General features: G+C 35.2%; 2 protein-coding genes across 18 annotated transcripts in view; one reads left to right on the forward strand and one right to left on the reverse strand.

Moving 5' to 3' along the window:
- Nucleotides 1-4,401, forward strand: part of myo1ha (myosin IHa) — a 27,711-nt gene extending 23,310 nt beyond the window's left edge. For 4 of the 5 annotated variants that reach the window (XM_087253352.1, XM_087253353.1, XM_087253350.1 and 1 more), the window contains 5 exons: nucleotides 51-186; nucleotides 1,829-1,899; nucleotides 2,046-2,143; nucleotides 2,229-2,328; nucleotides 2,404-4,401. In XM_087253352.1, coding sequence (XP_087109478.1) covers nucleotides 51-186; nucleotides 1,829-1,899; nucleotides 2,046-2,143; nucleotides 2,229-2,328; nucleotides 2,404-2,430 — 432 coding nt within the window. In that variant the 3' untranslated portion in view covers nucleotides 2,431-4,401. The remainder of the gene's footprint in view (nucleotides 1-50; nucleotides 187-1,828; nucleotides 1,900-2,045; nucleotides 2,144-2,228; nucleotides 2,329-2,403) is intronic. The other variant, XR_015491056.1, reaches the window with a different exon arrangement.
- kctd10 (potassium channel tetramerization domain containing 10) lies at nucleotides 4,393-12,921 on the reverse strand. 13 transcript variants are annotated; one of them, XR_015490101.1, is made up of 9 exons: nucleotides 12,788-12,921; nucleotides 11,212-11,425; nucleotides 10,941-11,110; nucleotides 8,891-8,977; nucleotides 8,750-8,802; nucleotides 8,480-8,675; nucleotides 6,301-7,500; nucleotides 5,461-6,028; nucleotides 4,393-5,281 (listed from the first exon to the last, which is right to left on the reverse strand). XR_015490101.1 is itself a non-coding variant. In NM_213478.2 (7 exon segments), coding segments are annotated over 7 exon segments (942 nt in total). In that variant the 5' UTR covers nucleotides 12,791-12,858; the 3' UTR covers nucleotides 4,399-7,281.
- Between the last annotated feature and the right edge of the window lie 220 nt (nucleotides 12,922-13,141).

The following is a 13,141-nucleotide window of genomic DNA, read 5'->3' on the forward strand; positions in this document are numbered from 1 at the left end:
TTTCATTTTTAGACAGAAAAAGAATAAAACCTCTCTCTATCTTTCTTCAGTACAGTGTTCCTGTGGTGAAGTATGACAGAAATGGATTTAAACCCAGGCAAAGGCAACTTATTCTCACTCAGGCTGCTGCTCATCTGGTAGAAGAGGCGAAGATCAAACAGAGAGTGGACTATGTTTCTCTGAAAGGTGGGTCTGAAACATCCTTTTATCATTTCTCTGTGGCATGCAGCATGCAGTGTTCAAAAAATCTCTTCGTTAAACAGAAATAGGGGGGAAAAATAAACAGGGGGGCTAATAAATCTAATTTCAACTGTATATATGTAGAAACTGCTATGGTCAATATTATTAACCCCCTTATTAGCCCCTACAGTACCAACCACTGTTGTCCAATGCCTTGCCTAGTTAACCTAATTAACTTTAAGCCTTTAAATTGAACTTGAATACTAGTTTCTTGCTAAATAACTGATTCGTGGAAATAACAAAAACATTAGGTATTACAACTGACAGGTTTATTATAGAAATACTGTTTGTTAAACTGCACCTTGAAAAATAATTGTAATATATATTTTAAATATCTATAAATTTATTGTCACCTTATATCAATAAAATCCATCATAGCTAAAGAAATTTATATATATATATATATATATATATATATATATATATATATATATATATATATATATATATATATATACTTTAAAAAAATCAGTTACAATTTATTTTAAGATGTGTGATTATTACACTTTAGTTATACTAATTACTCTTAATTACCGACATGTACCTACACAAGGATTAATGTAATACCCTACCAGACAAAAGTTTGAGGTCGTTTTTTTAAAGAAAATTATTCTGTTCATATTTATAATAATCATTTATCATCATTTATTAAATGTAAATTTTTAATTGTTAAATACTTACTGATTAAATATTTGTTTATTACTTATTGTATGTATTTTCGCATGAAATTGTTAGTCAAGTCATTATTGCTTTAATTACTATTACCATTAATAATAATAATAATAATAATAATAATAGGCGAAGCAGGGGCGCAGTAGGTAGTGCTGTCACCTCACAGCAAGAAGGTCGCTGGTTCGAGCCTCACCTCAGTTGGCGTTTCTGTGTGGAGTTTGCATGTTCTCCCTGCGTTCGCGTGGGTTTCCTCCGGGTGCTCCGGTTTCCCCCACAGTCCAAAGACGTGCGGTACAGGTGAATTGGGTAGGCTAAATTGTCCGTAGTGTAGAAGTGTGTTTGTGTGGATGTACCCAGACATGGGTTGCGGCTGGAAGGGCATCCACTGCTTAAAAACTTGCTGCATAAGTAGGCGGTTCATTCCGCTGTGTCGACCCCGGAATAATAAAGGGACTAAGCTGACAAGAAAATGAATGAATGAATGAATGAATAAATGAATGAATGAATGAATGAATGAATGAATACTACTACTACTAATAATAATAATTAATATTAGAGTGATTTCTGAAGAATCTTGTGACTCTGACTGGGGTAATGAATCTGGAACTTCATCATTAAAATCACTGTAATAAATAATTAAATTAAATTGTAAACTGTATTTTACCAGTTATTTTATAGTGCAATAACATTTCACAATTTTACTATTTGTACTGTATTTTCGATGAAATAAATGCAGCCTTGATGAGCAGGACAACCTCATTTTAAAACATTTAAAAATTCTACTGACCCCAAACTTTTGACCGGTAGATTATATATAAGCTTTTTTTAAACTAAACCCAAACTTCTGAAAGGCAGTGTACCTGCTTTAAAACAGATTTGACAATTAGAGAGATTTAACATGATTTTGTGTTCACAGGTGCTTCTGTCAGTAATCTGGGCGACTCTGTGATGATCCTCCACGTTGCCTTCAATGATCCAAAACAGAAGGTGAACAAACCAGGATTCACAATAGCACTATACTCGCTACGTCGTAGCCAATAGGCTGCATGTCAGCTCCAAACTGTTTCACGGGTGCCACATTACACAATTTCATGCATAATTTGCGAGAACTAAAGTAGTTTCCTTTGTACAAGGGGGACTTGGTGCTTCAGTGTGACCATCTGTTTGAAGCTTTGACTAAGCTGGCGATGATTGCAAACAAGCAGAATAACATCACTGTTGTTCAGGGAAGGTAAATAAATAAACAATAAACACATTTCCAACCTGCGATGTGATGTTTTATTGCTGTGAAACATTAACATCTGATCTTCCCGCAGCATAAAGTTTGAGATCCAGGCGGGAAAACAGAATGCAGTGGACTTCAGCACTGGCCAAGAGCCTATGATTTATAAAGGCCCAAATGGACACCTGATGGTGGTGAGTGATTTAGTTTTGTATTTGTACTTGATTTAATATTATCGTTCCTATTCTTACACTATTTCATTATCAAAGGTGGCTCCACGGATCAAGTCACGATGATCTGAAGGAGGTCAGAAAGTCTGTGTATATTTCATGAGGGAAACCCTTATGGAAGAGGATATCTTTCTTCAACCCCCTATAAGGCAACACACACACATGACCAGTTTGGTATCTTTGCGGGGACTTTTAAAACTGTGAAATATTTATATATTAACCCCTTACAGGGAACATTCTGCATTTTTACATTTTGAAAGGACTTATTTTCTGTATGACGCATACAGTGTTCAACATATATGAGTGCACCCCTCACTAATTTATCTTTTAAATTCATATTTTTAATTGGAAGCTAATATTATATTTGTGCAAATACTGTACATTAGATTAGTCAGTACTGAAGCCAAATCTAGAGCTTATCTTGCAAAATAACTTACGATAATGGTCCAAAAATTAGTACACCCAAATTTAAAAGGTTATAGAAAATATTAAATACAAATTAAAAAAATAAGAAAAATCAAGAGAAAAAAAATTTAAAAATTTAATTGAAATTTTGTAGTTTTTTTTTTTTTTGGCAATATTTTGCTTGACTTTAATTGTATTATCTTTTAATTTCTAAATTTGTTTGTTGACTAGAGAATTATCTTAATAAATATATCTGTTTAATAAATCTGTTTTGTTTAAATCCACCAAAATACATTGCAGGGTTTCTGATGGTTTTACCAAGTTAAATTTAGACATTTTAAAGTCTATTATGAATGAAATTTTAGACTTATACAGGGCTAAATGCTATTTTTTTTTTTCAAAATATCCCAGTTGAAAAAGATTTTTACTTCACCTTTGAAAAAAAAAAAAATCATTATTATAACCAAAGTGATTATAACGTAATAATGCAATTATTATAATACAAAATAAAAAAGGTAGTCTGTTTTCAGTAAAATGAAAATTCAAATATACTTAAATTAAAAAAGAGATTTAAAAAAAATCTAGAAATGTTAAGATATCCTTCAGTTTCATTTGGCTTAGCCCCTTTATTCATCCGAGGTCGCCACAGCGGAATGAACCGCCAACTTATCCAGCATATGTTTTACGTGGCGGATGCCTTTCTAGTCGCTACCCATCACTGGTAAACACATATAATATAAAACCTGTAAGTGCCGTCAGAAATTTCCTTTGGAAATGAGCATTATTTTCAGCCTCCTTTGTTTATGTTGAGTTATTTCAGCTTGAATGCAATGAAAAGAACTAAATCTTTGCCATAAAATGGAAATTACTGAACCTACACACAGGAGCCTGATAAAAATGCTCATTTTAGAAGAAAAATTCTGACGGCATTTAGAGGTTTTTGCATCTAAACTCTTCATACACACTCATTCACACACAAACCCTGTGGACAATTTAGTCTTTGGACTGTGGGAGAAACCGGAGCACTCATAGAAAACCCACGTAAACATGGGGAGAACATGCAAACTCCTTACAAAACTGCCAACTGACCCAGCCGGGTCTCGAACCAGCGTCCTTCTTGTTGTGAGGTGATCGTGCTAAACAACCACCATGATGCCTCTTAAGACTTTTTAAGGCCTAAAAATTATCTCTTGAGATTTAAGACATTTTAAGACTCCTGGAACTAAAACCTGCTTTTTAAGAAATGGATAAAATATTCATTTTCAAAATGGGGTGTACTCAATTACGCTGTGCACTGTATAAGCACAAAGACCTCAATTTATATTCCCATGTAGACAAGTTCCATAAGTCTGAGTGAGTTCAGTAATAAGTCCCCATCGGGATATAAAAACAAGACCACACACACAATCACTAAGAGCTTGTTGTAAAAAATGGAAAAAGAGTAGTAACTAATTTTATTTAAGTGGTTAAAACAACTATTTTAGTTTTCATAAATGCTGCCTGTAGCTTAAACTTTTGACATTTCTTGTTAAGTGTTTTTTTGTTTTGTTGTTAAGCCATATTTATATGATTATTTATAATATATTGTTTATACAAACCTCAGAAATAAAAACAAAGATCCAGTTTCATCTACGAAATTTGTAGAAACCTTTATTCGTGATAACAACATTGTGTATAAATACTTTGTACGTAAAACATTTTTTAAATTTATGTGCACAACTGTACAAACTTCTCTACAGTATTACAGATTTCAGAGTTGTTGTTTTATGTTGAATACACCTTTAATAAAACTAACGAGCGCAAAGATCTGTGATGCTACAGACGCTGCAGCAGGAGGCTTTCTTTATGTTCCTGAACGTCTGGAGCTGCTTTGACGTGGAAGAGTCTCTGATAACGCACTCATACTTGGTGTCCAGTACTCAGTTACAGATATACATCCGAATGCTTCTGACTACATCTCAGTTTCTGCTCTTGTATGGGATCGCTTACAAAACACGTAATTAACTTGATGGAATTTAATACAGTGCAGCGGAAAGGTATTTAAAAAGCGTAATCAGAGTTTACTCTGGTTGTAGACCAAAAAGGGAATAGAAAACTTTATTACTGGTTTTGATCTACAAGTGCTTCCTCATGTACGTGAGAAAACAGCATAACACTATACTGCCACCTAGAGGCCAAACTCATCCAATCAATCTAGCAATTTGAAAAAAATAAAAGTGACAGTTCACACAGAAATGGAAGTTTGCTGTCATTTTACTCATCTTAGACTTATGAAAATGTAGGTGACGACCCCCCCCCCCCCTTATTTTTTTAGTACAAAATTTTTAGCTGAAACCACAGTGGTCTACAACTGCTGAGACTTGAGTCTTGAAATTATTTTCTTGCACAGACCAATTGTTTCACATCAGAGAGCAGGGGTTCTCAAACTCAGTGCTGGAGATTTTAGCTCCAACTTGCCTCAACACAGCTGCAAGGATGTTTCTAGAAAGCCCATAGGTCTCAAACTCAATTCCTGGGGGGCCGCAGCTCTGCAGAATTAGCTGAAACCTTGATCAAACACAGCTGATCCAACGAATAATGGTGTTCATCTTTTGAACACCTTGATTATATGGATCAGATGTGTTTGATAGAGTTGAAGCAAAACTGTGCAGACCTGCAGCCCCCCAGGAACTGAGTTTGAGGAACTATGGCCTAGTAAGAGCTTGATTAGCTAGCGCAGGTGTGTTTGATTGGGGTTGGCGCTAACAGGACTGAAATTGAGAACCGCTGTCACAGAGCCTCAATGGAGCTACAACTATTTAAATACAAAAAAAAGTGTTCATCCAAAAATAATTATTTACTTATAGTCAAATTGTTTCAAACCTACAAGTTTCCTTATTCTGTTAAACACAAAAAACAAATATATGTATAAAAAATACTACAAACTTAACTATTGACTTGCATAGTAGGAAAATCAAATACTATAGAAGTCAATGGTCACAGGTCTCCAGCATTTTTAAAGTAACTTATTTTGTGTTCCACAGAAAAGAAAAGAGAAACAAACACATTTGTGCAAACTGAATGTTGAGTAAATGATATGAAATGTGGATGACAGTTTGTTTTGGGTGAACTCTCTCTGAGAACTACCTTTATTTTTGTTTTGCCTCTTTTTCGACTATTAGCCTATTAGATTTGTTGCTAAAATTGGTCCTTGGTGACTCAAAAATAATATGAATCTCAAAAATGTTAAATTAAAAAAGTCCCCGACAATTTAGGCGGCCTAATGGGGAGTAAATTATAGAAAATGTCAAATTTCAGTTGAATGCATTTTCGCTTTGCCTCTTTTTTGAATATTAGCCTCGACTATTATTGTAGGGGACAACAATTCAACTTTTTAAGATTCATATTACTTTTGAGTCACCAAGGACTAGTTTTAGCAACAAATCTAATAGTCTATATTAGATTTGTTGCAAAAACTGGTCCTTGGTGACTTAAAGGTAATATGAATCTCAAAAATGTTAAATTAAAAAAGTCCCATACAATTTAGGCAGCCTAATGGGGAGTTAATTACAGAAAATGTTAACTTTTGGTTGAATGCATTTTTGTTTTGCCTCTTTTTCGACTATTAGCCTATTAGAGTTGTTGCTAAAACTGGTCATTGGTGACTCAAAAGTAATATGAATCTCAAAAATGTTGATTTAAAAAGGCCCCTACAATTTAGATGGACTAATGGTGAGTAAACTAACAGAAAAAATTACATTTGGTTGAACGTCCAAAAAAAAAAAAAAAAAACGACACTTAAATTATTCTTATAAGGCAACAACATCCTCCTTCATTGAATTCAATGATCAGTGGTCTGTCGAACCACTTTTTCAAAACAGCTTAAAATCAAAACAAAACTCAGCAAGACACTACCAGCTCTGTAACACTGGCTTCAACCCTTCAATTCAAAAGACAAAGCTAACAATAAACTGGGGATAAACTTAGAAAAAGAAGTCTCAAATCAAATTACCATCACGCAATATGCAAAACAAAAACACTCAATAAGCACAGTGTTCACCTATAAGGCACCAGAAACCCTACTGACTTCACTCAGACAGAACAAAAGTTCAATTATTGCTAAATAAACATACAAGGGCTGAGAACTCTATTCTAATATTCAATAGCTGCACGTTCAGCTGATGGACTTGACTTTGGAATTTGCTTTATGAATGGCAAATAGGGCAAAATGCTCAGGGAATGTCATGCAGTAAACCTAACCATCCGCTATGCACTTTTGTTCACATTAACACCATGTCGTATCTTTTTAAAGAGGTTCTCAAAAATGCACAACTGATGAGTGACTTGATTGCCCCGTATGCCATGTTCATGCAGCGTTATTAATACTACTAGCTATTCTGTGAATATCCCTTCATCTCTCTAAGGAAGCAGACTAGGTATAAACATAACTGACTGAGTCCATGTGCAAATCGAGAGGCGTAACTGAAGCGCTGGTAGTTGAAAAGGCACTGAAAAAGCTGAGAAATGGCAGGGTCACTGATGGTGGTGGGTACGGTCATCGGGCCGCTTGATATGGATCCTCCGCACTCGGTCATGGCGCTCTCTCTCTTCATCTTCATCGATGTGGTGGGATCGACCGGCAGCGCCCCCTGTGGCCTCCAGCAGTGCATTGTCTGGTCCGCGTCCGTCTTGAGACTCGTACAGCAAGATGTTGAGGGTCTCTTCATAAATGCGAGCCTCTGGGAATTCAACCTATGATGCAGATGGCATTGAAATAGGTAAGTGGCACTTTTAAGACAACGTTACAATCTTTTAGATGGCAGATTTTCTTTTCAGATCATTAATAAAAACAAGTTTATATGTTGATTATTGAAGGTACATTTTACAAGCGAATAGAAAGAAACAATATTTTCTCTGGATGTAAATGTCTTGCATACATACAACAAATTGAACTGGTAACAAATCTTTTGTCACAATTTTAAAATGTTTCAGCTTGTTTTTACTACAGTCCATTTTGAGGGATGTAAACAACAACAATGGTCCTAACATATTTCCTGTTTAACATTTTTAATTTCCATAGCTTTCAAGAATCCAAAAAGATCCATATATTGATAAATAATGTTATGATAGCAGTTTTAACATTAAGATGTGAGTGAATGGCTTATTGTTAAAATTATGAAATAGTTTGACAACAAGCAGGAAATGTTCATGGGCCAATGACGTCACCACATTAAAATATGTCCAATAGGTTTCAATGAAGTTTAACCCTTTATAGGGCACTCATTGGAGAAACCCTGAAGCATTACTACACTCTAAAAATGACATATGCTGTTTGTTTAAATGACCTATTTAAAAAGACCCCAAACAACACAATTTGAGAATTTTTGGGGGACAACTTAATTCATGTACAATCCAATTAAATTTGCAAAAACGAATAAGATAACTTAATTCTTTCATGTTGTTCCAACACAAATTGATTTGTTTTACATCCAAAAATATTTACAGTGAACAAAACATTTGAATTTTTATGATTTTAAACATCTTATTGTAGTCAACATCAGTGAAGATACCACTAGACTATGGAAAAACTGCTCTCAAATCTAATCTTTTAAAAACACTACAAAAAACGTGAAGTTCTTTTAATTCAATTTTGTTTTCCAGTGATTTTTTTTTAAGTCATGCTTTAAAAATACAGCTGATGATTGACTGGATTATAGCCATCATTCTGTACCTTTGTCTGCTTCTTTTCAGTAGCATAGACTATTGACGTGCAGCAAACCTCTGCAATTTTCCTGCCCTGGCCATAGAACGACCAGCAACAAATCTCATCACCAATCACATCCTTGATGAAAAGCACACGGCCGTTGAACCTCAGTGACAGCTTGTCAAACAGCTCGATATTCTTCAGCATGTTGTCATCAGAATTGCTTTAAAGAGAGAGCAAATCGATCAGGTAAAAGCTTTCTTCCTGAAACCAAGTAAGAGATTTACTTTATTTTACCTTGTATATGAATATTTATTGTTGCTTCTGTTATACAGCAGCTTGACTGTAGGCTGTGAAAACACAGAAAGAAGGTTCAAGATTCTGTGCAGGGTGACAGTGAATAGTATTGAGACTGACATGACTGTGAAGCATTTGTACCTTATTAGCAGTGGCAATGAGCCTCTGTTCTTCCTTAGATGATGTCACCAGGGGAACTTTACAGAATGGCTCATATGCATCTTTGTTCTGAAAATATTTGGGTAAATAAAACGGAGAAACATTTTTTTAAGTACATAATTCTGTCATTCATTCACTCGTGTTACAATTGCTGGAGATAATACATTCATTAGAAAATAAAAAATATTTTATTAGGAATGGCTAATATGAAAAATGTTATATCACAATATAAAGGATCACATATCCTGATAAAGTACTTTTTATATAAATTCCATCAATTAAAAGTTTATATATTGACTACATGGAAAAGGCGAATTTATTTATTTTTTTAACATTTTAATCGATATACTTTTTTCTCACTTTATTTAGAATTTATAGGCAAATGTTTAAGATTGTACAAATATAAAATACATTAAAAGGACAGTTCATCCCAACATTTTAATTCTGTCGTTATTTATTCACAACTTTCAAACATGCGTTCCTTTCTTTTGTTGAACACAAAAGATAAGTTGAAAAATGTTTGAAACTTGTAACCAATGACTTCTATAACATCTTCTTTGTTACTATGGAAGTCAATGGTTCCCAGTTATCAGCTTTCTTCAAAATGTCTTCTTTTGTGTTCAACAATATAAAAAAGAAACACAAAGGGTTGTAGAGTGACTAAACTGTGAGTACATTTCAATTTGATCTCTTTGATGAAAAATAAAATCCTTTTTAAAAACTAATCATACGAGTCTATCATACAATATTGCTAAATAAAATGCAAAATACTGTATTGTAACATGTTGTTATTCGCATTTCTACTTGCAGAGCCAATTCACCATGGTGGGTGTAAGATTGAGGTCATCCAAATGATGAAAGTATTACCATTAACAAGGCATTTTAAATTACATCCAAATAGAGCATAATATGAAATGATAGACTTCATTTTCATAGATCATATTGCAGAGCTCTTTATATTATCACAAATATTATCTCATTGAAAATTTGACATGTGATCATAATTAGCAAAAACAAGCATGCTATAGAGTGTCCTTATTTATGTCTTTGGCCTCTGTTGTGTTTATATTTTATTCAAGCTACACCAAAGTTCATTTGTAAGTGTACTGAGACACATCTTTTCAGGAGTCATGCTTATATAGAGTGCACCAAGATTTGGATGGCAGCATTCACACAGTGAACCATTCCAGAATTAGTTTTAAGCAAACTAAACAATCAAGTGTGAACCAACCTAAAGGTTTTGTTTAAGATACAGTGTTTCCTCTAGGATTTTTTCCAGCTGTGACAGCAGGCCTTTTTTTTTTTTTACACAGATCTACTAACTACCTGTGGCGTTATTATTTCAGTGACAAATGTCGTGAGCGCAGCGTTAGAAGTCGGGATCACATTTATGTAATAGCCTACGAGCATGCGAATCTCTGTGCTTGCGAGCCGATTTCCTCTGTTCGTGCACAAAACTTCTTGCACGTCCCCTCAAATATAAGATGCTTCAAGAGCGCGTAGATCTTCATGTGTGCTCTCAAGCAAACACTGCTGGGAGCGATTTAGTGCGTTTATGTAACGAGTATGTCTCCAGCATTTATTAGATTTGCTAGGAATATTTATGAATGTATCCATTAGACCTACAGAGTAGCATTAATGCATCCTGAAGTAAAGTAAAACGGCTAAACGTCGTGTTTGCTAGCCTCACGCATCACGCACCTGTCAGTCAGTCAGTCAGTCAGCACGTCACCTTAAAGGGTAAATAAATGACGCAAAGCACTACTACTGTTACAGAAAAGTTTACGCTATTATAATTCACTTATCCTTTAATACATTTTGGTGCGATTATTACCCGTTATTAAAAAAATAAAATGTCTTGAATGAGAAGCTGTAATGTAGCCGTGGCGGGATGAATTTTGGCATGGCGCACTGCCACGGAAGAATGAATGTAGCGGAAACCATGAGATAAACAAACAACTTTGGAAAGTTTAAATGAGTTGTGGGTTAGCAAATTTAAAGTCAACTTTCATTTTTGTTGTGTGTACTCTACCTGCAATGCTGCTTGACACTCATCTACCAGGCCCTGCACTAGGTAATACTTTGCCTCTGCCAGCAACTCCTCAGTTTCCCTCCGGCTCTCAGGTAAGGGGACGACTCCATCTCTCAGGTAATTCAGGATGGTCCCAAAGTGCTTCCCACACCTGTCAATCAGAATCCAGCCTAGAGGAAGATTAGATGTAGAAAGTGTGACCAGGATGTTGCAGAAGCACACATTTGGTTCATTAAACACGTTTTTTCAGGAGCTATAACAGTTCACCTACCTTCGCTATCAGTGAGGACCTCCATACGGCCACTGAACATGGCCTTTAGCATGGTGTCCTGCTTGGTCAGGGTCTGCATGGTGGTGTAATACAGCGCTCCACCGACATTCAGCTTCACATATTTGGAACTGGGACTGGACCCCTTAAAAGAGGTGGTCCGTGTTGTAGCTGCCGGCACAGCCGAGCTCACCACACTTTCTCCTGACATCTCTTCCTGGAATCAGACAGAGGTGGGAACGGTGACTAGAAGGTTTGGAATAATACAGGCCATACATAAACTATAGAATATACGGCTTTTCTCAGGAAATCAATGACGCATTGATCTGACAACAGATTATTCTTTAAAGCATACCAGTCAACCCTCCCGTTTTTCCAAGGATTCTCCCGTATTTTACACTTCTATCCCACTATCATTCCATAAAGGTATTTTTCCCATATTTCTCCCTTTTTTTCAATCTTTCTATGAAGGATGGCAATAAACATTTAATAGCCAATCCTCCTTTTACACAACCCATACCACTGAACCACCAGGGGACACCCCTTGCTCTTAAATGTCAATCTGTTTTGTGCTTTTATTTTATTTAGGCATGAAAACACTTTGAAATAAATATAAAAATGGCAGGATTCCCTTCCTTTCCATTACAGGTGCCGTCACCCCTCCTATGCAGTCCTCAAAACAAGACTGTCAGACGATAAATAGACACTGTTCCTTAAACGGATTCTGTACTATTTAAAGCAAAAGTTGACACTGGGTATAGGGTGCATGTTTGAACATACATATACACATATAATAATAATAACATCTCTAAACGTGTCGATCTTGGCTGTTTTTTTTTTTTTAAACACAACAAATTTTGTACTTAACGAGCATTCAAAGTTAGGAAAGCAGTCGAATATATAGTATATATCTCATTATAGTTCTGTGCATTTTTAAAGTGACACCTCTGTTATTTAATGTGATCCATCTAAACGATACATTTATTCGCTGCACATTAATCAGAATGTTTAAGACAAACAGTGAGGAAATGAGATTTAATAACTTGATTCAAATTGCAGCTTTTTCTAATGCATCCTATTTACTTTATCCTTTGTAAATAATAACGTTCATAACGTTACCACTCCCTATATATTTCAGTATAACACAGTAACTAACATTGTAACAGTAACATCATTGTTTGTAAAACATTACAATTGTAAAACAATAATGACAACAGCTCTCACCGAATGAGAAACCCAGTCCGACGCACAGTTGCGATTAATTTAATGACGTCACGTTAAAATATGCTGGGATGCTTTTGTATAAACACAGGGACTCGAGTAATTGTACTTTGTATGTGTACATGATTCATAATCGAATATGGAGAGAAAATCGTGTAATTTAAAATGACACCGTAAAAAGATGACTAAAAGAGCTAACGTTAAACTAGCACACCAGCTTGTTCTCTTTTCTCATGAAACAAAAACGAAATTACTACGAAATGGCTAAAAACTAAACTCCGAAATGATGAGGAATGGAAAAATGTGTCAACAGAAGCGAGTAAACATTGAGAAACATGAGAAAAATGTCAGTATTTACCATAGAAATTCCCCGATTCTTTCGGGCCTCCTGAAACGGGACTGGATTAGATCACTTCCGGTCGCAACCCCGACTCGTGAACGAGGCTGCAGGTCACGCGCTTAGAGGCTACTCAGGCAAATGCGAGATCGCGCATTTCATTAGAATACAGCATAGATATATATAACCCTAATGTCCTTTAATTTTTTAAATTCCTGTGATTGTAACTACACATTTAGTTGTAAAAAATATATTTCTGCATTTTATATAAATACATGTATTTTAAGAGGTAATATCTCAATAATTTACCTGTATTTCATGTAAACGGTTCTGCGATGGTCACAAATCACATACCATAGCTAACTGTTTAAGTGC

This window comes from Danio rerio, chromosome 5 (assembly GCF_052040795.2).
Source record: "Danio rerio strain M-AB ecotype USA chromosome 5, GRCz13ab, whole genome shotgun sequence".
Taxonomy (NCBI): domain Eukaryota; kingdom Metazoa; phylum Chordata; class Actinopteri; order Cypriniformes; family Danionidae; genus Danio; species Danio rerio.